Source organism: Furipterus horrens, unplaced genomic scaffold, assembly GCF_987537825.1.
Source record: "Furipterus horrens unplaced genomic scaffold, mFurHor1.1.pri manual_scaffold_9, whole genome shotgun sequence".
Taxonomy (NCBI): Eukaryota; Metazoa; Chordata; class Mammalia; order Chiroptera; family Furipteridae; genus Furipterus; species Furipterus horrens.
The window spans coordinates 58,090,729-58,117,503 of NW_028327179.1; the positions used below are offsets into that span (position 1 = coordinate 58,090,729).

At 38.4% G+C, this 26,775-nt stretch overlaps 1 protein-coding gene across 1 annotated transcript in view; it reads left to right on the forward strand.

Annotated features, from left to right (window-relative positions):
• POU6F2 (POU class 6 homeobox 2) overlaps positions 1-26,775 on the forward strand; it is a 724,957-nt gene that overhangs the window by 682,345 nt on the left and 15,837 nt on the right. Inside the window, exon 7 of the mRNA XM_090286751.1 lies at positions 2,969-3,175. Within this exon, the coding sequence (XP_090142877.1) occupies positions 2,969-3,175 (207 nt within the window). The remainder of the gene's footprint in view (positions 1-2,968; positions 3,176-26,775) is intronic.

The following is a 26,775-nucleotide window of genomic DNA, read 5'->3' on the forward strand; positions in this document are numbered from 1 at the left end:
ATTAAAGTTTTCTTCAATCATGCCATTCCATATCCCTCTGGCTCAAACACTAGTGCTGTCCTACCTTTGGTAAGTGATTCTGGGGCTTAAGAAAGAAGAGAGGAGCAGGTGCCACCATGTTTTAGTAATGTCACAGCACAGTGTGTGGATGCAAGATTGCATGTAAGGAAGAGGCTGGTGAGTTGTTTGCATTTTCCTTTCTTCTTCTTTCCACCCAGAAAGCAGGCAGAGTATCACATTACACAGGAGAGCACAGACTCCTGTCAATCATCTAGGAACAGAACACTTTTCTCCACATCACAGTATGTTTTATAACTGTCAAGTGCTGTGCCTCACTCTGAAGCCTTCTCCCAGGCTACTTACTCACACAGCTTCTAAATGTGCTGACGTCCTGCCTAAAATAGAACCCACAACCCTGCCACCTAAATGAAAACAGCTTTCAACTCAGGCCAGTTATAAGGAGTGGGGTTTCTTAGGCCTATGACATGGGGAAGCCAAAGTGGTTGGGTCAGCCACTGAGTTTTCATAGTGCATTGTGGGAAGGAGGATGGTAGAGTTCACAGTGCAACTGTGGAGAGGGGGATGGTAGTGTACACAATGTACGTGTGGATAGAGGGATCGTAGTGTACACAGTGCAAGTGTGGAGATGGGGATGGTAGGGTACACAGTGCAAGTGTGGAGATGGGAATGGTAGGGTACACAATGCAAGTGTGGAGAGAAGGATGGTAGGGTATACCGTACAAGTGAGGTGAGGGGGTTGGTAGTGTACATAGTACAGTGTGGAGGGGGTAATGTAGGGCACACAATGTATTTGTGGAGAGGGGGATGGTAGAGCTCACAGTGAAAGTGTGGAGAGTGGTTAGTACAGTTCACACTGCAAGTGTAGGGAGAGGGATGGTAGAGTACACAATGCGAGTGTGGAGAGGGGCCATATACAGTGTGGAATCTGGAAAAGGACTCCACTCCCTATGTCTTTTTACACTGTCTGTGAGGTCATAGGAATAGCCATTGCATACTCAGCCACTTAATGTGAGACCACTCATCAATAAAGTACTTATGTGCTCTGATCTATTGATATGGACTTCTCCTGACCTTGCTAGTACTGATGTGACATGCTCATTGCTGATGTTTTGGGCTTGATCAGTGAGACTGAGGTGCTGCAAACTCCCTAAGGGAATGCTGACCACTCTTAAAATGATTATTTGACCTTAATCAGCAACCATTGACATCTGCCATTGATATGTGATAGTCGCACAGATCCTCCATTAGTGCCATCTGACAGGGGCTTTTGTGGTGGAAGCAAGAGTGAAATAAGGAGAGAGATGGAGGGAACAATTTTGTCACTGTGTGGTGTGGTCTCGCAGTTCTTCTGCAGAACTGAAGTTGCATCTGGAATCCCAGAGAGAGCAGAGTCTAGAAGACATACACTTATTGAGAAACTATGTTTAAAAACCTGTTTATGGTACTGTTGGGGTAGAAAACATATCATTTATGTGTAAACTTAGTCCTGAAGCAGCTTATTTTTTTGTGGGAAAATGCAGACAGAATGCAATGTTTTTTTAAAGAGCTGGCTTCCTCCAATGTTCTCCATGTGGTGAGAGCCAGGTGATGTAACATAAAAGCAAGCATTTGGGGGTCAGCCAGATCTGGACACCAGCTCCAGCTTCATCACTTACAAATTCCTCTTTTAAGTCACAATCGAGCTACCCTTGTCTTACCTACTAAACAGGGTGGAACTCTACCATAAGAATAGCTGTTGTAAGAATGTGGACTGAAAGGAAGTCATACACATGAAAGCACTTCCTGAAAAGCATCATTTATGTCTTGTTGGCCTCCATGCCACGTCACCCCAGTGCCACTCTGGGAGGTGGCCATGGAAGATGACCAATAGAGCAGAGCTGCCTAACCATCCCATGGAGTGCAGAGGGCAAGTCCTCCAACCTCAAGCTCCATGACTTCCCCAGGATAGTCTATAACATTGGAAACATAGATCAAATTTCTGCTTTTTACAGATTCGGTTTGTCTCTAACAATGTATGAATGTGTCTAGACCTCACAGACATCTCGTATACTTGCTGCCCCACTCACACTGCTTTTCTTCTTAGTACAGTAATGGGATCCAGCCAGACCCCTCTCATGATGCTCTGCATGATCCCATCATTGAGGCCAGCAGTCCCTAGATGCAAAGAGAACAGTCCCTGCCACCTGCCACAGAAGCCCTGACCTCTAACCGTTAGATCCCAGTTTAAAATGCACCTTTTTATTTTACACTTCAGTACGTGGTAGCAATTTCATCTCCATTTTAGGACTTTCAAACACTTGTTTATGATCCCAACTCTCTCAAGCCTCAGAAAGCTTAGGTTTCCTGACTAAGGTTCTAGAGCCAATAGGTGGCACTGCTGAGAGTGGAAGCCTATTTCCCTGATGCCAGAACCTGGTCTCTCAACCATGAGCACCAGGGTGCTGAGGCCCCTAATCCTGCAGGGGTGTCAGAGAGCTGACGCCTGACTTGGGGAGAGAAATGGGATGTTGGTTAAGGAAAGGAGAGAGGGAGAGAGCAGAGAATTGAGGCAAGAAAAGGATGTAAGGGACATCGTGTTTGAAGAGCCAGTTTGGGCAAGGGATGTGACTCCCTAGCTGGATGAAGGCTGAAGTGCCAACACAAGTTTGTCCCCCGCCTGATTCTGAGATGAAGCAGACGTCTGTGCTGCCCTGGCAGCAATCAGATGTTTCTGCCATCATTGATGCTTTGTTTTGTTTTTAAGTAAGATATTTTCCCTTTCAGTCTATCTCTCCAGATTCTCATTGCCTCCCACTTTCTTCCATGTATGAATCTCCAGATCTCCAGATCTGTTCACAGATCCTGAATGGCCTCCCAGGGAGCTTCCTACAGAGACCAGGAAAGAGAGGTCTTCAGGTGTAGGTGCAGACCCAGAACAGAGCCTCACCTCCAGGCCTGTCTCTTGCAGATAATTGGGACCATTCCTCTGATGCCAAATCCGGGGCCATCGAGTCAGGCAGCGAGCAGCACTCAGGGCCTTCAAGTGCAATCAATCACCCCCCAGCTCCTGACAAATGCCCAGGGCCAGATCATCGCCACGGTCATCGGGAACCAGATCCTGCCTGTGATCAACACCCAGGGCATCACACTCTCACCCATCAAGCCCAGCCAGCAGGTAAAAACTCCCTGTCCAGACAGACAAGGAAACCTGGACACCTCACCTTGCAATCTTTTTTCTCTTTGGTCTGTCAATGGAAAGTAATTTTTAGATTATAAAATATTTAATTCCACTCATTTTAATACATCAATACTCATAAACAAGCAAGTAGCTTTATTTTTTTATTCTTAGTGGATATGGGTGAGAACTAAATAGTTCTGTAATATAAAATATGAATATATTAAATTATAAACAGAGGAAGTGGCCTAAAATAGGGATGTGTTCTTACCTATCTATACTATGATGCTTAATTTTCAGACAATTCAAAAAGGGGTCAAGAAGGAGCCAAGACCACTGATGCCTTAACTTTAATTTTTAAAAAAATTATTAAACACCAAGAAATCCCATCTTGGTGCTTCTGAGACTGCTGACTACAAATTAAGAAATGCAAAATAGGAAGTTCTACTTGGTTGAATTTCATTAAAAGCCTGGCAATCCAGTTCATTTTTTTTCATTCAGATATCAGTGGAGCACTTTCTATGTGTCATGCTAGAGCAGCGGTTCTCAACCTGTGGGTCGCAACTCCTTTGGGGGTTGAACGACCCTTTCACAGGGGTCGCCTAAGATCATCAGAAAACACATATATAATTACATATTGTTTTTGTGATTAATCACTATGCTTTAATTATGTTCAATTTGTAACAATGAAAATACATCCTGCATATCAGATATTTACATTACGATTCATAACAGTAGCAAAATTAAAGTTATGAAGTAGCAACAAAAATAATTTTATGGTTGGGGGCCACCACAACATGAGAAACTATATTAAAGGGTCATGGCATTAGGAAGGTTGAGAACCACTGTGCTAGAGGCTGAGTACAGAGCACTGAAGAAGAAAATATGGTCCTTGACTTCAGGGGGCTTCTGGTTAACTGGTTCCTCTAACAAGCATTTTTTAAAAACCAACTATATAGCAGGACCCTACTAAAGGAATTAAAGAGCAATGCTTCCTGATTTTAAGGATCTCGTAGTCTTCTAGAGGACACAGATACATAGCAGAGCCACACTGTAAAATAAAGCATAAAATGTCCTATAACAAGACAAATATGCACAAAGTTTAGTATCATCACAGAGATGGGAGTAACCAACTTTGTCTAGAGGATTTTGTATCCTCACAGAGAAAACAATTTGGGGACTGAGCCCTAATGCATGAGTAAAAGTTAATCATGTAAATGATGAGTGGGAACAGTAGGCGCAGAGTCAGGGGACTATGAAGGAAGGTGGAGTATTGAGAAACAAGATAAAGTCTCATGCAATTGGAAGATAGAGGGAAGCTGAGAACAATCATCAAAAGAGCTTTGTAATCAAGCTGAAAATGATGGGCTTTGTCTCTGTGTGTTCTTGAACACATTACACATCATCTTTGTGCCCCAGTTTTTTCAGCTGTAAAATGGGGATAACCAGTGTCTACCTCACAGGACAGCTGTGAGAATTAAATGAGTTCATATACATATTTAATGGTTAGAACAGTGCCTGGCACATACAGTAGGCACTTATATGATGGTGATGATGATTTACCCTGCAGAGTTGGTAATCTATAAGAAGTATTTAGGAGAAGGATGGTATACTCAGTTTTATTTTTCAAGAAAGCATCTCTGGTAGCAAATGGAGGTTGAAATGAAGTGGTGAGACATCCATTGTGAACAAACTATTTAGGAAACTATAGAAAAATACAAATAGAAATTCATGAGAGCTGGCACTAGATAGTTGAGACTAAGGGCCTCGAATGGTAGTAGAGCTCAAGTCAGGACCTGAGCACATACATTGCAGTTAAAAACAAGACATCCAAAGAAATCATGAAGAGCAAGAGATGGAAGAAAGACAAAGGAGTCATCCTGGGAACCATCAGCATTTAAGGGATGAAAGAGAAAAGGAGAGAGAGAAGAAATGGCTAAGTAAGTAGGAGAGGAACCTAGAGCAAGGTGGTCTAGCAGCCAAGGGTTTTAAAAAGCTAAGAAGTAGACAACAGTGTCAAAGCTGCAGAGGTGAAATCAGGTAAAGCAATGGAGAGAAATCATATCCTCTATTTCTTTGTTCTAACATTTTAAGGTCTACATTGTTTCTATTTGAAACATTTGAAACAGGTGACTGGGTAAGTTAAGAAGAAAGAGATGGGCAAGGCTGAGGCCCAAATTTACAGATGGAGGATGCACCAACAAAGGTGGTGGAAAGAAAGATGGAGACTAACAGTGAGTGTATGACTGAGTATAGTACTTTTTGAGTAATTAGGAAACTGTACAATGTAAAGGATTTAGCAAGGAAATAACATACAAACGAAAAGGGATAAGAAAGCACTGATACATCATTCTTTGGCAACAAAGTGTAAATGTCCTTCCAGAGACTCCCACCATTTGGCTTCTGAGCCAACCATGAATACAGCCTATTCTTGCTGGCACTCTTGATGACTATGCTTCAAATATCCATTTGCTTGTTCAATAAATATTTTTAAATTCTTAATATAAATATTTATTGGCCACCTGCTCTTTGTCAGGCACTGTAGATGGAAGCTAAGCTAGTGGACAAGACAATACCATGAGCCTTTCATGGAGTTTTCAGTCTAGTGAGGGAGATGGACATTCATCAAGACTTACACAAATAATGTCCCTAAGATCTGTGGTAAGTGCCATGAGGAAGCAGTAAAGGGATCTGTGAGAGTGTCCAGCAAGTGCACCACCCCCAGCAAGGATGTCAACACCAGGAAAAACCAAGCCAGGCCTGAATATACTCCACAGGGATAGAGACCTCTGTCTACTCCCTCTGATTCTCAGTTTAAATCTAAATCACTGCTTGGGGAGCTAAGGTTCCTAGCCATACTCTTCTTCCTCAGCTTTGTCCTGGACAGGGGGCAGTCCCTGTCAAATACATCAGTGAGTACTTTCATTTCTTCCCCAGCCCCTATTTTTCTGCTGGTTTATTTCTTTCACCATTTATAAGATTCCATTGCATTCTGACCTTCCAAATAGTTTCCCAAATAAGGCAATATTCTCTATCTTAGTTCGTTTTTTTTACTCCCTAATTCTATCTGTTCAAACATATGTTCAAAATTCTCTCTGGGGAGGGGGGCGTGAAGACATAACCTCTTTTTATATAATATGCTAAAAACTTTCTGCCAGCAAAGCCAAGCTATAAATTGCCAGAAAAAAATGTGATGAATTAATTAGAAATCATCAACATTTACTTCAAAGTAGATCTCTCTTTCACCTTGAATTTCAGAGGATGGTCACATGTATGCGCATGCTGAGAGGACACATGCCCACAGATGAAAAGAGCAACATGAGAACCTTTCTGAATCCTCAAGTTACAGCGGGCACTGACAGTTCCATCCCTTTTGTTCAGGGCATGTGCCAGGAGTCTTTCCTAGTCCCAGAAAGAACAAGGGAACTGATGGTGAATCTGGTCAGAAATATCAGGGAAATGGTAAAAACAGATTAATAACTATTGCTATTTTTTGGCAGCTGCTGTGGTTGAAACACCTTAGGACATGTAGTAAATTAACAAGTTAGATGAAGTTGACAAGAGATTCACAAATGTGAGTCCCATTTCTAAAATCTGGGATTCTGAGGATAGAATATCATGAAATGCTCAAAGTCCAAACGTATAAAGCTCAGAGCTGGAGATGTAAGGACAGTGTTCTTCTATTTTTTTCCTTTAAATATTACACATCATACAGCAGAGAAGTTTCTCCATTTATCTTTTATGTGATTTATGATAAATGCTTGATCTCATAAAAGCATAGTTTCAATAATAAAATAAGTCATAAATTACAGCACACATATCCTTTTTATTGTATTTTTCCATTACCATTATTCCCTTTATATCTTCTTCCATCCCTACCACAACCACCACACTGTTGTCCATGTCTATGAGTCCTTTTTCTCTTTTGTTCAACCCCTCCACCCCCTAACCTCCACCTCCTGAGTTATCTGCCTGCTCTCTACCTATGAGTCTCTCTATCTTGCTTGTTTGTTCAGTTTGTTGATTATATTCCACATATGAGTGGAATCATATGGTTTTTGTGTTTCTCAGACTGGCTTATTTTACTTAGCATAATGTTCTCCAGGTCTATCTATGCGGTCACAGAGGGTAAAATTTTCTTCTTTTTTATTGTCAAGCAATAAAATGTAAATGTACCATAGTTATCTTATGCACCCATCTACTGATAGACACAGGCTGCTTCCTAATCTTGGCTACTGTAATAATGCTGCAATGAACATAGGTGCTTATTATCTTTCGAATTACTGTTTTAGGTTTCTTCGGATAAATTCCCAGAAGTGGAATCACTGAATCATAAGGCAGTTCCATTTTTAATTTTTTGAGTTAGCTGCACCAATCTGCATTCCCACCAACAGTGCAAAAAGGTTCCCCTTTCTTCACATCCTCATCAGCACCTGTTGTGTGTTGATTTATTGTTGAAAGCCATTCTGACAGGTGTGAGGTGATATCTCACTGTGGTTTTCATTTGCATTTCTCTGATCATTAGTGACATTGGACATCTTCATATGTCTATTGTCCAACCGTATGTCCTCTTTGGAGAACTGTCTATTCAGGTCCTTTGCCCATTTTTAAATTTAATTTATTTATTTATTTTTTTTTTTTTGCTGTTGAGTTTTACAAGTGCTTTATAAATTATTGGATCTTAACCCCTTATCAGATGTATTATTGGTGAATATATTCTCCCATTCAGTGGGCTGTCTTTTAATTTTATTGGTTTTTCCTTTGCTGTGCAAAAACTTTTTAGTTTGATGTAGTCCCATTTTTTATTTTTTATTTTATTTCCCTTGCCTGAGGACATATATCGGGAAAAAAATTCTATGAGCAATGTCTAAGATTTTGTTGCCTATGATTTCTCTTGGGATTTTTATGGTTTGGGGTCTAACATTTAAGTCTTTGATCAATTTTGAATTTATTCTTGTGTGTGGTGTAGCAATGTGGTCTAGTTTCATTTTCCTGAACATATCTGTTCAATTTTCCCAACACCATTTATTGAATAAACTATTGTTAGCCCATTGTATGTGCTTGCTTCCTCTGTCCAATATTAATTGACTATAAAGGTGTGAGTTTACTTCTGAACTCTCTATTCTGGTCCATTGATCTATATGTCTGTTTTATGCCAGGACCATGCTGTTTAAATACTCTGCTCTTATAGTATAGTTTGATATTAGATAGTGTGATTCCTCTAACTTTGTTCTTCTCTCTCAGAATTTTTGTTGTTATTCAGGGCCTTTGTGGTTCCATATAAATTTTTGAAATATTTGTTCTAGTTCTGTGAAATACATCATTGATAGAAATTGCATTGAATCTATAGTGTTTTGAGAAGTATGCTCATTTTACTGATGTTTTAATTTAGATTTTTTTATTATTGTTTTTCAATTACAGTTGTACCATTTCCCCCCAATTGCTCCCCCCACCCAGCCCACCCCTACTCCACAGTCATATCCCACCCCGTTGTCCATGTCCATGAATCATTTATACATGCTCTTTGATTAAAACTTTCGCTTACTTATCCCCCTTCTCTACCTCTCCCCTCCCCCCTGACAATTGTTATTCTGTTCCTTGCTCAGTTCTGTTCATTTGTTTGTGTTGTTCCTTAGTTTCCTGTATTAGATGATATCATATGGTATTTTTCTTTCTTTGCCTGGCTTATTTCACTAAGCATAATTCTCTCTAGTTCCATCCATGTTGTCGCAAATGGCAGGAGTTCCTTCTTTCTTTCTGCTGCATAGTACTCCATTGTGTAAATGTACCATAGTTTTTTAATCCACTCATCGACTGATGGACACTTAGTCTGTTTCCAGCACTTAGCTATTGTAAACAGCGATGCTATGAACATAGGGGTGCATAAGTTCTTTTGAATTGGGGTTTCAGGATTTTTTTAGTATAATCCTAGCAATGGATTCGCTGATTCAAAGGGAGTATCATTTTTAGTTTTTTGAGGTAATTCCATACTGTTTTCCATAGTGGCTGCACCAGTCTGCATCCTACAAACAATGCACTACAGTTCCTGTTTCTCCACATTCTCACCAGCACTTGCTCTTTGTTGATTTGTTAATGATGGCCATTCTGACATGTGTAATGTGGTATCTCATTGTGGTTTTTATTTGCATCTCTTTGATGGTTAGTGATGTTGAGCATTCTTTCATGTGTCTATGGACACTCTGTGTATCCTCCTTAGAGAAGTGTTTGTTCAGGTCTTTTGCCCATTTTTTTATTGGGCTATCTTCTTGGTGTTGAGATGTGTAAATTCTTTATATATTTTGGAGATCAATCCCTTGTCTGAGGTATCATTGGCAAATATGTTTTCCCATATGGTTGGTTTCCTTTTCATCTTGCTGATATTTTTTTTGCTGAGCAGAAACTCTTTAGTTTGATGTAGTCCCATTTGTTTATTCATTCCTTTATTTCCCTTGCATAAGGATATGTATCAGTGAAAATATTGCTATGTGAAATATCTGAAATTTTCCTGCCTATGTTTTAATCTAGGACTTCTATGGTGTCACTGCTTACATTTAAGTCTTTGATCCTTTGAGTTTATTCTGGTGTGTGCTGTAAATTGGTGATCTAGTTTCATTTTTTTTTTGCACCTCCCTGTCCAGTTCTGCCTGTACCATTTGTTGAAGAAGCTCTTCTCACTCCATTTTATGTTTCTTCTTCCTTTGTCAAATATTAGTTGACCATAGAGGTCTGGGTTTATTTCTGGACTCTCTGTTCAGTTCCATTGATCTATATGTCTGTTCTTATGCCAGTACCAGACTGTTTTGATCACGGTGGCTTTGCAGTATAGTTTGATGTCTGGTATTGTGATTCCTCCTGCTGTGTTCTTCTGTCTCAAGGTTGCTTCAGCTATACAGGGTCTTTTTGGTTCCATATAAATTTTTGAAGTATTTGTTCTAGGTCTGTGAAATAAATCATTGATATTTTAATAAAGATTGAATCTATAAATTGCTTTGGGTATTGTGGACATTTTGATGATATTGATTCTTGCCATCCAGGAACATTGTATCTTCTTTAATTTCTTTCTTCAGTGTTACATAGTCTTATGAGTAAAGGTCTTTTATGTCTTTGGTTAAGTTTACTCCTAGATACTTTATTTTTCTTGTTGCTATAGTAAATGTGATTTTTTTTTTTTAGTTTCTATCTCTGATATTTTATTGTTGGTGTACAGAAATGCCTTAGATTTCTGTATATTTACTTTGTACCCCGCTATTTTGCCAAAATCGCTTATTATGTTGAATAGTTTTTTAGTGGAATCTATAGGGTCTTCTATGTATACTGTCATGTCATCTGCAAAGAATGACAGTTTTACTTCCTTTTTCTCAATTTGGATGCCTTTTACTTCTTTTTCTTGTCTGATTGCTGTGGCTAGAATTCACAACACTACGTTGAATAGGAGTGGAGATAGTGGACATCCTTGTCTTGTTCCTTATTTCAGGGGGAATGCTTTCACTTTTTGTCCATTGAGCATAATGTTGGCTTTAGGTTTCTCATATATAGCCTTAATTATGTTGAGCTATGCTCCCTCTATTCCCATTTTGCTGAGTGTTTTCATCATAAATGAGTGTTGTACTTTATCAAATGCTTTTTCTGCATCTATTGATATGATCATGTGGTTTTGTCTCATTTTGTTTAGGTGGTGTATTATACTTATTGATTTGTGAATATTAAACCATCCTTGCATCCCTGGAATGAATCCCACTTGATTGTGCTGTATGATCTTTTTAATGTGTTGCTGGATCCTGTTTGCCAATATTTTGTTGAGGATTTTAGCATCTATATTCATCAGTGATATTGGCCTGTAGTTTTCCTTCTTTGTTGTGTCTTGACCTGGTTTTGAAATTAGGGTAATACTGGCTTCATAGAAAGAGTTTGGGATTTTTCCCTCTTCTTGGATTTTTTGGAATAGTTTGACAATGGTATGAGTTAGTTCTTCCCTAAATGTTTTGTATTTTCTCCTGTGAAGCCATCCAGTCCAGGGCTTTTGTGTGCCAGGAGATTCTTCATTACTGTTTCAATTTCACTCTTTGTTATTGGTCTGTTGAGACTTTCTACTTCTTCTTGATTCAGTTTTGGAAGATTATATGTTTCTATAATTTTGTCCATGTAATCTAGGTTGTCAAGTTTCTTGCCATACAGATATTTATAGTAATTTCTTACAATCCTTTGTATTTCTGTGATATCAGTAGTGATTTCTTCTCTTTCATTTCTGATCTTGTTTATTTGGGTACTTTTTTTTTCTTGATGCACTTGGATGAAGGCTTGTCAATTTTGTTTATCTTTTCAAAGAATCAGCTCCTACTTTTGTTGATCTTTTGAATAGTTTGTTTAGTCTCTATGTCATTTAATTCTGCTGTGATCTTGATGATTTCCTTCTTTCTACTCGCCCTGGGCTTTGTTTGTTGTTGTTCTAGTTCTTATAGCTGTAGGGTTAGATTTTTTATTTGAGATTCTTCTATTATTTTTAGGTAGGCCTGTATGGCTATTAACTTTCCATTCAGGACTGTTTTTTCTGTGTCCCATAAGCTTTGGGCTGTTGTGTGTTCATTATCATTAGTACCCAGAAACTTCCTGATTTCTTTCTTCATGTCATTGTTCACACATTCATTATTTAATATCATGTTATTCATTCTCCATGAGTTTGGATATCTTTGATTTTTTTCCTTGAAGTTGATTCTAGTTTTAAGGCATTGTGGTCTGGAAAGATGCTTGATATAATTTCAATTTTCTTGAATTTGTTGAGGCTTGTTTTGTGTCCTATCAGGTGGTCTAACTTTGAAAATGTCCCATGTGCATTTGAAAAAAATGTATATTTTGCTTCTTTGGGGTAAAAAGTTCTATACATATCAGTTAAGTTCATTTGGTTTAGTGTGTTGTTCAATGCCTCAATATCCTTAGTGTTTCTTTGTTTCAAAGGTCTGTCTATTGTTGATAATGAGGTGTTAAAGTCCGCTACTATGAGTTTGTTGCTGTTGTTATCCTTCTTGTAGTCTTCTAGTATTTTCTTTATGTATTTGGGTCTGCCTATGTTGAGTGCATATATGTTTACCAGGGTTACATCTCCTGACTGGATTGTTCCCTTAAGTATTATGAAATGTCCCTGTTTGTCTCTTTTTATGGCCCTTGCTGTGAAATCCATTTTGTCTGATATAAGTATTGCTACCTCAGATCTTTTTTCATGTCTGTTTGCTTGATATATTTTTTTCCATTCCTTCACTTTCAGTCTGTGTAAATCTTTGTTTTGAGGTGTGTCTCTTGTAAACAGCATATATGTGGGCCATGTTTTTATATCTATTCCGCTACCCTATGTCTTTTAATTGGAGCATTTAATCCATTTACATTTAAGGTTATTTTTGACAGGTATTTATTCATTTCGCTTTGTACCTGTGTTCCTCTCCCTCTCTCTTTTTATTTTTTTTCTTAAAGCATTTCCTTTATCATCTCTTACAATACTGGTTTGGTGGAGATATATTCTTTTAGCCTTCCTTTGTCTGAGAAACTTCTTATTTCACCTTCCATTTTGAATGAGAGCCATGCTGGGTAGAGTGGTCTTGGTTGTAGGCCTTTGTTTTTCATTGCTTGGGATATATTTTGCCATTCCCTTCTGGCTTGTAGTGTTTCCATTGAGAAATCTAATGATAGCCTTATCGGAGCTCCCTTGCATGTCATTTGCTGTCTTTCTCTTGCTGCCTTTAGGATTCTTGCTTTGTCTTTGAATGTTGCCATTTTAATTATGATGTGTAATTGGAGTGAGTCTTTTTGAGTTCATCTTCATTGGCTCCCTCTGTGCTTCCTGAATTTGCATGACTTTTTCTCTCACCATGTTAGGAACATTTTCTGTCATTACTTTTTCTATCAGGTTTTCTATCCATTGGTCCCCCTCTTCTTCTTGTATCCCTATGATTCTAATGTTGTTTAGTCTTGTTTGTCCTGCCGTTTTCTTAAACCCTCTTCATTCTTTTTAAGTCTTTTGTCATTTTGTTGTATTGTCTGGGAATTTTTTTCTACATTGTCCTCTAACTCACTAATCTGATCCTCTGCTTCGTTTAGCCTGATTTTGATTGATTCTACTGTGTTCTTCAGTTCAGAAATTGTATTCGTCATTTCTTCCTGGTCCTTATTGATAGTTTCCATGTCTTTTTTTATGCTGGTGTTGTTCTCTGTAAGTTCCTTGTAGCTTCCCTGGAATTCTTTGTAGTTTCTTTGGAGTTCCTTGTAATTTCCCTGGAGTTTGTCGTCGTGTTTTTTGAGATTGTCAAGTACATTGAGCTTCTTTATAATCATTCTTTTGAATTCCATGTCTGATAGTTGGCTTATGTCTATTCCATATATCTCTCTTTCTGGGGATTCCATCTTTACTTTCATTGAGAAGTTGTTTCTGTGTCTCACCATTTTGGATTCTTCTTGTTTGTTTGTTTTTTCTTAGATTTGTCTCCTTTGATTTCCTGCCTTTGTTGTTTGAGATTCTTTATAGGAGACCTGAGGGATTCAGTGGTGCAGTCTCTTTGCTCTCCTAAGCCTGACCTTCTTGTGATGCCCTTTATGCCATTTGTTTAAGCTGTCTTGTTGTATTTCAGTTACTCTTTGATGGATGCTTCCCTCTGGCTAGTGGATTGAGAGTTACTCTTCCCACCTTGTCTTGAGTTATTTTGTGAATATGCTCTTAAAACATAAACACACAACCCAGGCAAGAATCCCACACCCTCAAAAATATTCCCCACCCACAATCCCACTATTGGCAGCAAATGAGCTAATATTAATATAAGTGTATAGAGGTTAAGAATATTATATATAAGAGAAACAGATAAGAGTTGTTTTAAATGAAACAAAGATAATTTTTGAGAGGGAATATGATAGAATAATAATAGTAGCCAGTAGGGTCAAGGCTATGTGAGACAGTAAGTAATATTTACATTGTATGTTAAAAAAGGGAGGGAGGAATGCAGAATGAAGTGAGAAAGTGGAGGTGTATAGTATTAGGTTTACATAGCAGTTATATGCTATATGTTTAATGTGAGAGGGAGGATAAACAAAACAGACAAATAAACAAACAAACAAAAATTAAAGAAGAAGAATAGGAGGGAGAGAAGGTAGGAAACAGGTTAAAGAAAAAGTTTTGTTTTTTTTTTTTAAATAAAAAAAAGGGAAGAGAAAAAAAGGAAAGGGAAGGAAAGAAAAGAAAAAAAAAAGGAAGAGTTTTTACTCCGTTCAAACTCTGGGCACAATGTCCTTTTTATAGATCCACACTGGGCCTAAATTCCGTGGGTTTAAAATCTTTTCTGGCTGACTGGCTGTAAGGAGACCTAGCTGGTTTCTGTGGCTGTTTCTCTCTCACCCTTGGGCTTGCTGAAGCTTTCTGCTGTGAGCCGCACTGAGCTGGGTCTCTCCCTGCTTGTCCTGTGGCACCCTCCAGCAATCCTCAGGCTTGTCTACCAATGTCGTTCTGCTGGCTAGCCAGTGCGCATGTCCCTAGTCCCCGCCCAGCTTTGGGTCCTGTCTTCGCTCTTCCTCCCAAAAAGTCTCTGTGCTCCAAGCCACAGCACCAGGCTCCATCTATCCCTGGCCGGCAGCATCTTATTGTTCGCCTGTGCATACTGCTTGCCTGCCTGGGGTCCCTACTGAGTCTGTGTTTCCTCTGCAGCTTTCCTGTATGGGCCCCTCTCCCTGGCTCAGTTCTGCTTCCTTGTTTGGTGGTGCTGTGATGCGCACACCCGGGGCACAGAATTGCCAGCCCAGAGTTGCCAGCCCAGGGTGTCCCCACGTAGACTCAGTTCATACAGTTTCCCACAGTCCAGGCTGTTTTTTCACTGTCTTCCCACACCTCCAGCTGTTTCAAGGAAACCCTCTCATTGACTCCCTTCCAAACTTTGCTGTTCCCAGAGCCTCTGGCAGGTAGCAGTTACTAAGCAGATCCTGGCTAATGAGCCGGTCTTCAGCTGCCCCTTTGGGGTGTGGGCATCATTGGCGCCAGGCTGGGGGTCCCAGTGACTGGGCTGGGAAGCCCAGTGACTCCTTTTGAGAGCACAGGCAAGCTTTCTGCCCTCTTTTATGCCACTCCCACACTTCCTTCCCTGTTTGCACTGTCTGAAATCCACACTCACTCACACCTTTCCATGTTAGTACTCCAAGTTTTTCCGCGATGGGAGCAAGCAGACAACACTGCTATCTACTCCGCTGCCATCTTCTCCCTTTCCCCATTTTAATGATGTTAATTCTTCCTAGCCATGAACACAGTATGTGCTTCCATTTATTTGTATCTCCTTCAATTTCTTTCTTCAGTGTCTTATAATTTTCCATGTACAAGTCTTCTACATCTTTGGTTAGTTTTAATCCAAGGTATTTTATTCTTTTTGAAGCAGTTCTGAATGGGGTTGCTTTCTTAATTTCCCTTTCTGATAGTTTGTTATTAGCATAGAAAAATGCAGCTAATTTCTGGATATTTATTTTGCACCCTCCTACTTTATTGTGAATTCATTTATCAGTCTGATAGTTTCCTGGTGGAATCTTTAGAGTTCTCTATGTCCAGTATCATGTCATCTGCAAATAATGACAGTTTTACTGCTTTCTTTCCAATTTGGGTGACTTTATTTCTTCTTGTCTGATTGCTATGGCTAGCACTTCCAGTACTATGTTGAATAGGAGAGGCGAAAGCAGACATTTCTACTTGTTACTGATCTTAAGGGAAATGCTTGTAGTTTTTGCCTATTGAGAATGCTGTTGGCAATGTGTTTGTCATATATGGCCTTTATTATGCTTTGGTATGTTTCCTTTAGTCTCACTTTGCTGAGAGTTTTTTATCATAAATGTGTACTGGATTTTATCAAATGCTTTTTCTGCATCTATTGATATGACCATGTGGTTTTTATCCTTCATTTTTTTATGTGGTACCTTACATTTATTGATTTGCAAATATTGTACCAATCTTGCATCCCTGGGATAAATCTCACTTGATCATGATGTATGATCTTTTAGATGTATTGCTCTGTTGGTTTGCTAATATTCTGTTTAGGATTTTAGTGTCTATGTTAATCAGGGATATTGGCCTATGCTTTTCTTTTTTTGTTGTGTCTTTATCTGGTTTTGATACTAGGGTAATGTTGGCCTCATAAATATAACTTGAGGGTCTTCACTTCTCTTGACATTTTTGGAATAGTTTGAGAAGGAGAAGTGTTAGTTCTTCTTGGAATGTTTGGTAAGATTTACCTGTGAAACCACCCAGTCCAGGGCTTTTATTTGTTGAAAGTTTTTAAATTACTGCTTCAATTTCACTGGGTGTAATCTGTGTATTCAGATTCTCTGGTTTTTCCTGACTTAGTTTTGAAATAGTGTGTTTCTAGGATTTTATCCATTTCATCCAGGGTGTTCAATTTGTTGGATTATAGTTGTTCATAATATTTCTTACAATCCTTTGTATTTCTTTGGTGTCAGTTGTTATTTCTCTTCTTTCATTTATGATTTTATTTATTTGGATCCTCTCTTTTTTTCTTCATGAGTCTAGTTAAAGATTTTTAATCTTGTTTATCTTTTCAAAAAACCATCTGTTGAATTTATTGATCTCTGTAATTTTTTAGACTATTTCATTTGTTTTTGTTTTGATCTTTATTATTCCCTTCCTTCTACTCACTTTGGGCCTTGCTTGTCCTTTTTTAAATTTATTTTAAGTGTAAAGTTAAATTGTTTATTTGTGGTTTTTCTTATTTCTTGATATAGGCCTGTAAATGCTATGAATTTCCCTCTTAGGATTGCTTTCCCTATGTCCCACAGATTTTGAGTCATTGTGTTCTCATTTTCTTTTGTTTCAGAGTATCTTTTCATTTCTTACATAATCTCATTGTTGACCCATTTATTGTTTAATAACATGTTATTTAATCCCCAAGTCTTTGTGTGTTTTTCAGTTTTCTTCTTATGATTGATTTCTAGTTTCATAAAGAAAAGATGATTGATATGACTTCTATTTTCTTAAATTTATTGAGACTTCTTTTGTGTCCTATCATGTGGTCTATCCAAAAAACATTTGACATACACTTGAAAAGTATATGAAGCAAAGAGATCCTTAATTTGCACTCAGAAGGAAGTTCACTTGCATAGGTTACAAGTACAGAGCTCTTTGGAGGACCGCCCCCAAATTTAATTAATTAAAATTAATTAATTTTTTCAAAAGTTATTGTGGGAGAAATATATGCTCTTTATAAATAAAATTAAAACAGTTTGACAAATATTTTTTTAAAGTACAGGGCTCTTGGACAACCTGGAGTTTTCTTTTTTCACTGTATTAATATTTATTATTATGCTATTAAATTTTATAATAAATTATGTAATAAGAAACAATAAGAATAGTTTTATAAAATACTTGTGTTGTATCAGGCAATTTTTGTATATTATCTCATCTATCTCTGTATTATATGGATGGAACTTTCACATTTTTTTTCTTCAGAGGAAATTGAAACTAGGCAAGACTGAGTAGCTTGCTTAAGATGTGAACACAGGTCTGAATCGCTCCACATATATGCTCTTAAATATTTAATGTCTATAATTCCACATCTGACTTTGTTTGTTATTGTTGTTTTTAACTTCCAAACATCTGATCTGAAATTCCTTTCTTTATTTTCCATTTTTTTATTGTTCTATTATAGCTGTCCCATTTTTCCCCCATGCTCTTCCTTGCCCTGCCCACCTTGCCCATCTCCCACAGTCAATCCCCACCTTGTTGTCCACGTCTGTGGTTAACTTATATTAGTTCCTTGACCATACTCTTCCTCTTCTTGCCCTCTTTCTCCTCCTGACCCCTTCCCCCTCTCCTCTGGTCACTGTCAGTCTATTCCTTGTCAACAAGCCTCTGGATCTATTTTGCTCATTTGATTGTTTTGTTCATTGGGTTCTTGTATTAGGTGGTATCATATGGTATTTGTCTTTCACTGCCTGACTTATTTCACTAAGCATAATGCTCTCCAGTTCTATTTATGTTGTTGCAAAAGGCAGGAGTGCCTTCTTTCTTTCTGTTGCAGAAATGTACCACAGTTTTTTTATCCACTCATTCTTTGATGGGCATTTAGGCTGTTTCCAACATTGGACTATTGTAAATAGTATTGCTATGAACATAGGGGTGCATAGGTTCTTCTGAATTGGTGTTTCAGGATTATTTGGGTATAATCCTAGCAGTGAAATTACTGGATCAAAAGGCAGTTTCATTTTCAATTTTTTGAGGTAACTCCATACTGTTTTCCACAGTGGCTGCACCATTGTGCATTCTCACCAACAGTGCACAAGGGTTCCCTTTTCTCCACATCCTTACCAACACTTGCTGTTAACTGATTTGTTAATGATGGTCACCCTGACCTGTGTGAGGTGTTATCTCATTGTGGTTTTAATTTGCATCTCTCTGTTGGCTAGTGATGTTGAGCATTCTTTCATATGCCTATGGGCCCTCTGTATGTCCTTCTTGAAACAGTGTCTGTTCAGATCCTTTGCCCATTTTTTAATTGGATTGTCTATCTTTTTTTAAAAATATGTTTTATTGATTATGCTGTTACAGTTGTCTCAATTTCTTTTCCCTCTGCTCTCCTCCATCCGGTGGCCCCCCTCCCTCCAGTTGTCCCCTTATTTTAGTCCATGTCCATTGGTTGTGCATATAGTTCTTCTCAACCTCTTCCTGTCTATTCCATTTCCTCCTACTATGCTTCTTAATTTCTGTACCATCTCCTTCCCTTTCCCCCTTCCCCCTCCCTGCTGACCTCCCCCCAATATGTTCCCCATACCTCTAGTTCTTTTTCCACTGTTGTTGACTACTTAGTTTGCCTTTGTTTTGATTCCCTAGCTTTTGTTGTTGATTGTTGTGATGCAGTTTTCAATTTCATAGTTTTGATCCTCCTTCTAAACCAGTCCCTTTAACATCTCATATAATAGTGGTTTGGATCTAATGAACTCCTTCAGTTTTACTTTGTCCTAGAAGCACTTTCTCTATCCTTCTATTCTGAATGACAGTTTTGCTGGATAGAGTATTTGTGGCTATAGGTTTTTGCTTTTCATTACTTTGAATATTTCTTGCCAGTTCTTTCTTGCCTGCAGGGTCTCTTTTGAGAAATCCGCTGATAGTCTAACTGGGATCCCTTTGTACATGATTCTCTTCTTCTCTCTTGCTGCTTTTAAGATTCTCTCTTTATCTTTAATTTTTGACAATTTGATTATAATGTGTCTTGAAGTGGTTCTCCCTGGGTCCAGTTTTTCCAGAACTCTCTGTGCTTCCTTGACCTGTAAGCCTATTTCCTTCCCCAAGTTCGGGAAGTTCTGCTTTATTATTTTTTTCACATAATTTTTCAGTTTTTAGTTCTTCTTCTTCACCCTCTGGCCGTCCTATTATCCGTATGTTCCATTGCTTATAGCTGTCCCAGAGGTTTCTGATCTTCTCCTCACTTTCCTTACTTTTTGTTTCCTCTTTCTGCACTGGTTGTCTGTTTGTTCCTTCCCTGTGTTCTAGTTTGTTGATTTGACCTCTGGATTTTATTTCCTCACCACTTGTATGTGTTTTTGTTCATTTCAGTATGAGTAGCTTTCGATCTTTCCCTGTCTTGTTCCAAATCTTTTGTTAATTCTGTAAGCCACTTCATGACTATAGCTCTGAACTGAGCCTCCAAAAGGTTTTTTTATTTGTTCCTCTGTCGGGTCTCTCATCTGCTGCCTAGTGAGCTGCATCACCAGGATTTCAATCGTGTCTGCTTCATTCTAACAGATTTGTGTCTAGCTTTCTTCCCGGGCATGCTATAGGGGGTGGAGCCCCAAGCACTCATCACTGCCCAGCGACCAGCAGTGATCAGCAGCGATCAGCAACTTTTTTTGCTGCTCTGCAGCACTTTATGTGGGAGCTGGGGCCCAAGATGGATTCCTGCCATTACTCTCTGCCAAGAGACCAGGAGGCTCTTTCCCCACAGCCTCACCATTCAAGGCAATGGGGGGTCTGCCTTCCCCAGCATTGGAATCGTGAGCTTCTGGGTTTCAGCTGCAGCCAGAATTGCTCCCCTGGCATTTCTTGCAGTCCTCCCACTATTCCTGAGGCTACCGCAGACAGCTCAGCCCGATCCTTCCATCCCAATTCTGATCTCGCCCCTCCTACCCGTCCAGACGAGCACCACTGGTTTATAACTTCATATGTTGGTTTTCCATGTAGTTTTATTTTCTGGAATTTCTAGTTATCTTTTGTTTTGAGTTAGTTGTATTCCTTCTTAGTTGTAGAGGGAGACTGAGCATGTCAGTCTAAGCCTCTTTCTTGGCTGGAAATCTCTAGATTGTCTACCTTATTGGTGTTAAGACATGTAAGTTCTTTATATATTTTGGAAATCAAACCCTTGTCTGAGGTGTCATTAGCAAATATGTTTTTCCATATGGTTGGTTCCCTTTTCATCTTGCTGATGTTTTCTTTAGCTGAGCAGAAACTTTTTAGTTTGATGTAGTCCTATTTGTTTATTCTTTTCTTTATTCCCCTTGCCCTACAAGATATATCAGCAAAAATATGGCTGCATGGAATATCTGAGATTTTACTGCCTATGTTTCTGGTGTCATGGCTTACATTTAAGTCTTTTATCCATTGTGAATTTATTCTGGCATATGGTGTAATTGGTGTTCTCATTTCTTTTCTTTTCTTTTTTTTTTTTGCATGTCCCTGTCCGGTTTTCTCAACACCATTTGTTAAAGAGGCTATTTTCACTCCATTTTATATTCCTTCCCCCTTTGTCAAATATTAAATAACCATAGAGACCTCAGTTTTATTTCTGGGCTTTCTATTCTGTTTCATTGATCTATATGTCAGTTCTTACCAGTACCAGACTGTTTTCATTACTGTGGTCTTGTAATATTGTTTCATATCAGCAATTGTGATTCCTCCTACTTTGTTCTTCTTTCTCAAGATTGCTGAAGCTTTGGGGGTCATTTTTGGTTCCATATAAATTTTTGAAGTATTTCTTCTAGGTCTGTGAAATGTGTCTTTGGTATTTTAATAAAGATTACATTGAATCTATAAATTGCTTTGGGTAATTTGGACATTTTAACGATGTTAATTTTTCCCATCCACAAACATGGTATGTGCTTCCATTTATTTGTATCTTCCTTAATTTCTTTCTTCAGTGTTATGTAGTTTTCTGAGTACAGGCCTTTTGCCTCCTTGGTTAAGTTTATTTCTAAGTACTTTATTTTTCTTGTTGCCATAGTAAATGGGATTTTTTAATGTAGTTTCTATCTCTAATATTTCATTGTTCATGTACAAAAATGCCTTTAATTTCTGAATATTTGTACCCTGCTATTTTTCCAGAATAACTTCTTAGGTCGAATAGTTTTTGATGGAGGCTATAGAAAGTATGTTGAATAGAAATAAAGAGAGTGGACATCCTTGTCATGGTCCTGATCTCAGGGGGAAAGTTTTTAGTTTTTGTCCATTGAGTATGATGTTGGATTCAGGTTTCTCCTATATGGTCTTCATTATGTTGAGGTATGTCCCCTTTATTCCCAGTTGCTGAGCGTTTTTATCATAAATGGGTGCTGTACTTTATCAAATGCTTTTTCAGCATCTATTGATATGATCGTGTGGTTTTTGTCTTTCATTTTGTTTATGTGGTATGTTACACTTGTTGATTTGCAAATATTATACCATCCTTGCATGCCTGGAATGAATCCCACTTGATCATGATGTATGATCTTTTGAATGTATTGCTGGATCCAGTTTACCAATATTTTCTTCGGGATTTTAGCATCTATGTTCATCAGTGATATTGGCCTGTACTTTTCTTTCTTGTTGTGTCTTGACCTGGTTTTGGATTTAGAATAATACTTGCCTCATAGAAAGAGTTTAGAAGTCTTCCCTCTTCTTGGATTATTTAGAATAGTTTGATAAGGGTAGGAGTTAGTTCTTCCCTAAATGTTTTCTAAAATTCACCTGTAAAGCCATCCAGTCCGGGGCCTTTGTGTGCTGGGAGTTTTTTTATTACTGCTTCGATTTTACCAGTTGTTATTGGTTTATTCAGGCTTTCTGCTTCTTCTTGATTCAGTTTTAGAAGATTATATGTTTCCAGAAATTTGTCCATTTCACACAGGTTGTCAAATTTCCTGTCATAGAGTTGTTCATTGGGGTTTTTTTTCATTTAATAAAAATACATCTTTAATTTTTATATCTGCCTAGCCTAATAAAGAGAGCCTAAATAAAATCTGAGTGAAGTGGCTACTACTCCTGATGATGATTTATTTCAATGAAGAAAGCTCCATGACCTGCAAAGTTATCATCTGAAATGCAAACACTTCTTTAAATAATTGGTACCAGGATTTGATAGCCCTAGATGTAGCTTACAATATCACATCAGAGATCCTTGTTGAGCATTATAAGAAAATAAAGGTCAGAAAAGGACTAGAAGAAAGACACAGAGAGAGACAGAGAGACAGAGAGTGAGCTAGAGAGAGAGAGAGAATCTTTCTATGCATGAAAATATTATTTAATACAAAAATATTTGGTGGAGCTTAAAATAACCCTTTGCTCCCTCCATAGGACTTTGCTGCTAATAGGAATGGTGGTGAACTCCAATCCCCCAAAATTAGAGTGTTCCAGACTCCCTGGTTTGCCCTTATTAACCTGTGACTGTGAATTACTGATTTCTTCATAAGCAGCAAAGACATCATTTTTGTATATACTTACTCTTTCATTGATTAAGTTCCAACAAAAGTTGAGAGGAATAGTGCTGCAATATGTAAAATCAAAGCGTCAATATTATTCAAAAATTAAATACCATATCTCTAATACTTGGAGAGTGTGATCCATGAAGGTACTTAATTGATCTTCAAAAAGTAAACTTGTTAATAGGAAGCAAGAAGAAGGTGGTTTTTCTAAGCTCTCTAAAATGCCATATGATTATTCACCTCCATCCATTTTTTCAGCTAATTACAAAAATGTTCTTGCTTATCTATTCTTGAAAATCAACTTCCCTTCCCAATCCTTGCCTGCAGTAGTGGTTCCCATTTTTTCCTTCAAGCCTCCCAGAATGTGACCTAAATGAGGCATTTCCACACACAAGGGTTCTAAAATAGCATAGGGGTACTCCTAGAAGGATGAAATGTATATCAGTAACCCCAGTACAAAACAACCCTTGACCTTCCAGCCATACATCTGGGTACCTCACCTCTCGGGTCTCCTCTTGTCACTCCCTGCCAAGCCTAGCCAACAGGGTATGTGCTCCCTGAGCATTCTGTGCTCCTGGCCTGGAATGCCTTACCCACATTCTCTGTCTGGCAATCTCCTGCCATTGTCCCTTTGTCCAGGATCCCTCCTTCATAAAGCTTCACTGCATTGCTACCTCATCTCTGTTTATCCCATGCTCCATTCATGTTCTCAAACTATACTGTCATTAACAGTCTACTCCTGAAAGGCAGGGACCAGACTGATTCAGTCTTGTTTGGACCCTGGTGCATGGTGGGTGTTCAGTCAATTGAGTTCAGTTTAACTGTCGACAAATTGTAGTGTTTCCCCATCCAAGGCACTAGCACCCCAGAGCCATGCTTCCAAAGAAACCTAGTTCAGGCCCTTCTGTAGCTTTTTGGTTCTGTCATTTTCCAATACATTCTAAGTTAGCACCTGAAGGCAGCTTAAGAAGACCTTCCACACAGCATTGTCTTCTTTATTAATCTCTTTAAATTATCAAACCATTCCCTTTGCCACACTCTCCCGCTTTATCATCTCAGCTACATTAAATCCCTCATTTTCTGTTCTGTACTAATATCTAACTCTCATCTTGTCACTGTCCCTGATAAGCCCTGCTGTGTCACAACTCTGTCTGAGGACTGACTTGGCCTTCCCTACCTGTGTCTGGGTATCTTCCATGAATCCTGCTCTCATCTTACTCCCCTCACTTCCTCAGGTCCTCACAGCCTAGCAGGAGCCACACTTCTTTCAGCTCTCTTGAGACTGTTGGCGCTTCTCTCTTACTTACTTTCCTGCAGACAATAAGTGGAGCTTTACATTTGAGGCTCCTCCTCCTGCTTAAAGGGCTGTTTTCTAGTCATGGAAGAAAGATGGATGGAAGATCCAGTAAGTCTCCTAAACTCTGCCAAAAGGATAATTCCCTCCTTGCTTTTCAAACATTCCACAAAGATAACTAAAATCTCTCCTAGATCTCATGGTCCAGGTCCTCATAATTTTTCAGTTAGATAATCCTGATGTCAAGCCTAACTCTTTCAGCAAATCTAAGACTTGCACGCTTGTCCTGTCCACAGTAGAATGAACTCTTCAGTAACACTCAGGCATTCATCATGTCCTCCTAATTATTGAAGGTTCTGATTACATCTGGGCTCTGGCTTTTCCTGTCTAAGCATAATGAATCAATTTACTTTACCTTTATTTTTAAAGAGAAGTTTCTTCCAAAATTGTTAGAAACACAACTTCTTGAGCCCTACCCCAGACCGACTGCATCAGAGACTCTGGGGGTGGGGCCCAGTGATCTGTGTTTTAACAGTTTGCCCACAGGTGAATCTGCCAAATGTTAAATCTTGAGAACTGATTTAATTTCTCCTACAGCTGTCATAAAGTACAGAGTACTCAGACAAATGCCAGCCAGTGCAGATAGAGAGGGAAGTCACAAAGTCTTGCTTGTTCTCAATTCTGCTCGACTTCCTGGGGCGATATTCACTTTCTCCACTGAACCACTTACAGATTTACACATCGTTGATTGTGGCTCCCTGACATACTTAGAAAAGCCCAGATCACCTTCATTTTTCACTTGCATGTTTGGAGAATTGTTTCCTCTCCAAATGAATTTCTCTATATTTAATCCCATTTGAATTTTACTGTTGATATATATTTACTTTTCCAACCTGTCTAGCATGTTCTGTATTTTATTCCATATTCCAAGACACTTGTCATCTCACTTATTTTTATATAAATTATGAATTTAATTAGAAGATACTTTATTCCAGAAACTAAAACATTATTAAGGATCTAGTTTGTTACACACAGAAGATATATGGAGAGTAGTGGCACCAAAAATCAAGAAAGTGTTTAAAGTGTGCTTGTACTTGAATCTATTTTTGTTGAATATATTAAACACTCTGGCAGTGCCATCCAACACTAACAAAACAATGAAGCCAGCCTGTGAGTGGCAGCAAGTAGTACAGACACATCTCAGATGTTTCAGGTTCAATTCCAGACCACCACAATAAAGCAAGTGTCACAATAGAGTTGTAATCTCTGCTGATGGAGGGTCCTGCTTCAATTTTAAGAAATGCAGTATCTTTGAAGCACAATAAAGTGAAATGCAATAAAATGAGATGTGCCTGTATAAAGCTTTTTAGACTCTGAATCCTGTTTTTCCCTGTTTCTTATTCATTCTCATTTATTCTCTCCTCTGATAATGCAGAGCCCCAGGATAACATGAACTGTCCCTTCCCTCTGTTTTTTGTTGACCTCCAGTCTCTCAGCCTGTATTATTAGTCAGCTCAGGCTGCAGTGACAAAGTGCAACAGATCAGGTGGCTTAAGCAACAAAAATCTATTGTCTCACAGTTCTGAAGGTTAGAAGTTTGAGATCAATGTATCAGTGACTTCCAAGGCTTTTGCTTGGCTTGCAGATAACCATCTTCTCCCTGTGTCCTCATAGGACCTTTCCCCTCTACCTGTCTGTGTCCTAATCTCCTCTTCTTAAAAAAAAAATCACTCATATTAGAAGCGGTTCCACTCTAATACCTCATTTTAGCTTAATTACCTCTTTGAAGACCCTATCTCCAAATATAGTCACATTCTGAAGTACTGGAGGTTAGGACTTCAACATATATGAGTTTAAGGTGGGACACAATTCATCCCATAACACAACCTATTGTATTTACATCAACTTAAAGCTCAAAAAAATTCAGGAAACTGATTATCACATCTAGCTGGGGGTAAAATTCATCTCCTTTAGTAGTTTAGTGAAGCTATAGTAAATAAAATAGAAACTATGGTCATATAAACAGATACTGAGAAAAATGAGTTTGGTGTACAACAGGTAACCAGGATTAGTTTTACTAACCAAAGGACAATCTAAAAGCAACTCCATCTGAGAAGTGTCCTAGACTATACCAAAATTGTTATATTTTTAGATAACATTCCAGCCATTCAAAGACTATCATGTTTTCTTTAAAATTATGAAAATTTACATACTTTGGAACCTTTAAAAAATAACCCTAAACTAGAAAAATATTTAAATTTTCATATTTTAAAAAAACAGATGAAATGTATTCAAATTGACAAATCACAATCTACACAAGTGCTGTCATATCTAAAGTACAGTTCACCATGCTCAGCTAGAATACATCTCATTTGTTCCCATACCTCCCAACTAAGCTTCCTGCTATTTTTTTGACTCATAACCACTAATCATGAGTGGTAGCCAGGAGTTGAGATGCTCCCAGTCAGCCTTACCTGAATTCAAAGCTCACTTATAGTAGCTGTGTGATCCCACATAGCCATTTAATCTTTTAAAGTCTATTTTCTCTTCTGTAATCATTATCATCAATACCAAAGAGGCTAGTTCCAGATTTAAAAACAATGTGTGTAAGAAGACATAG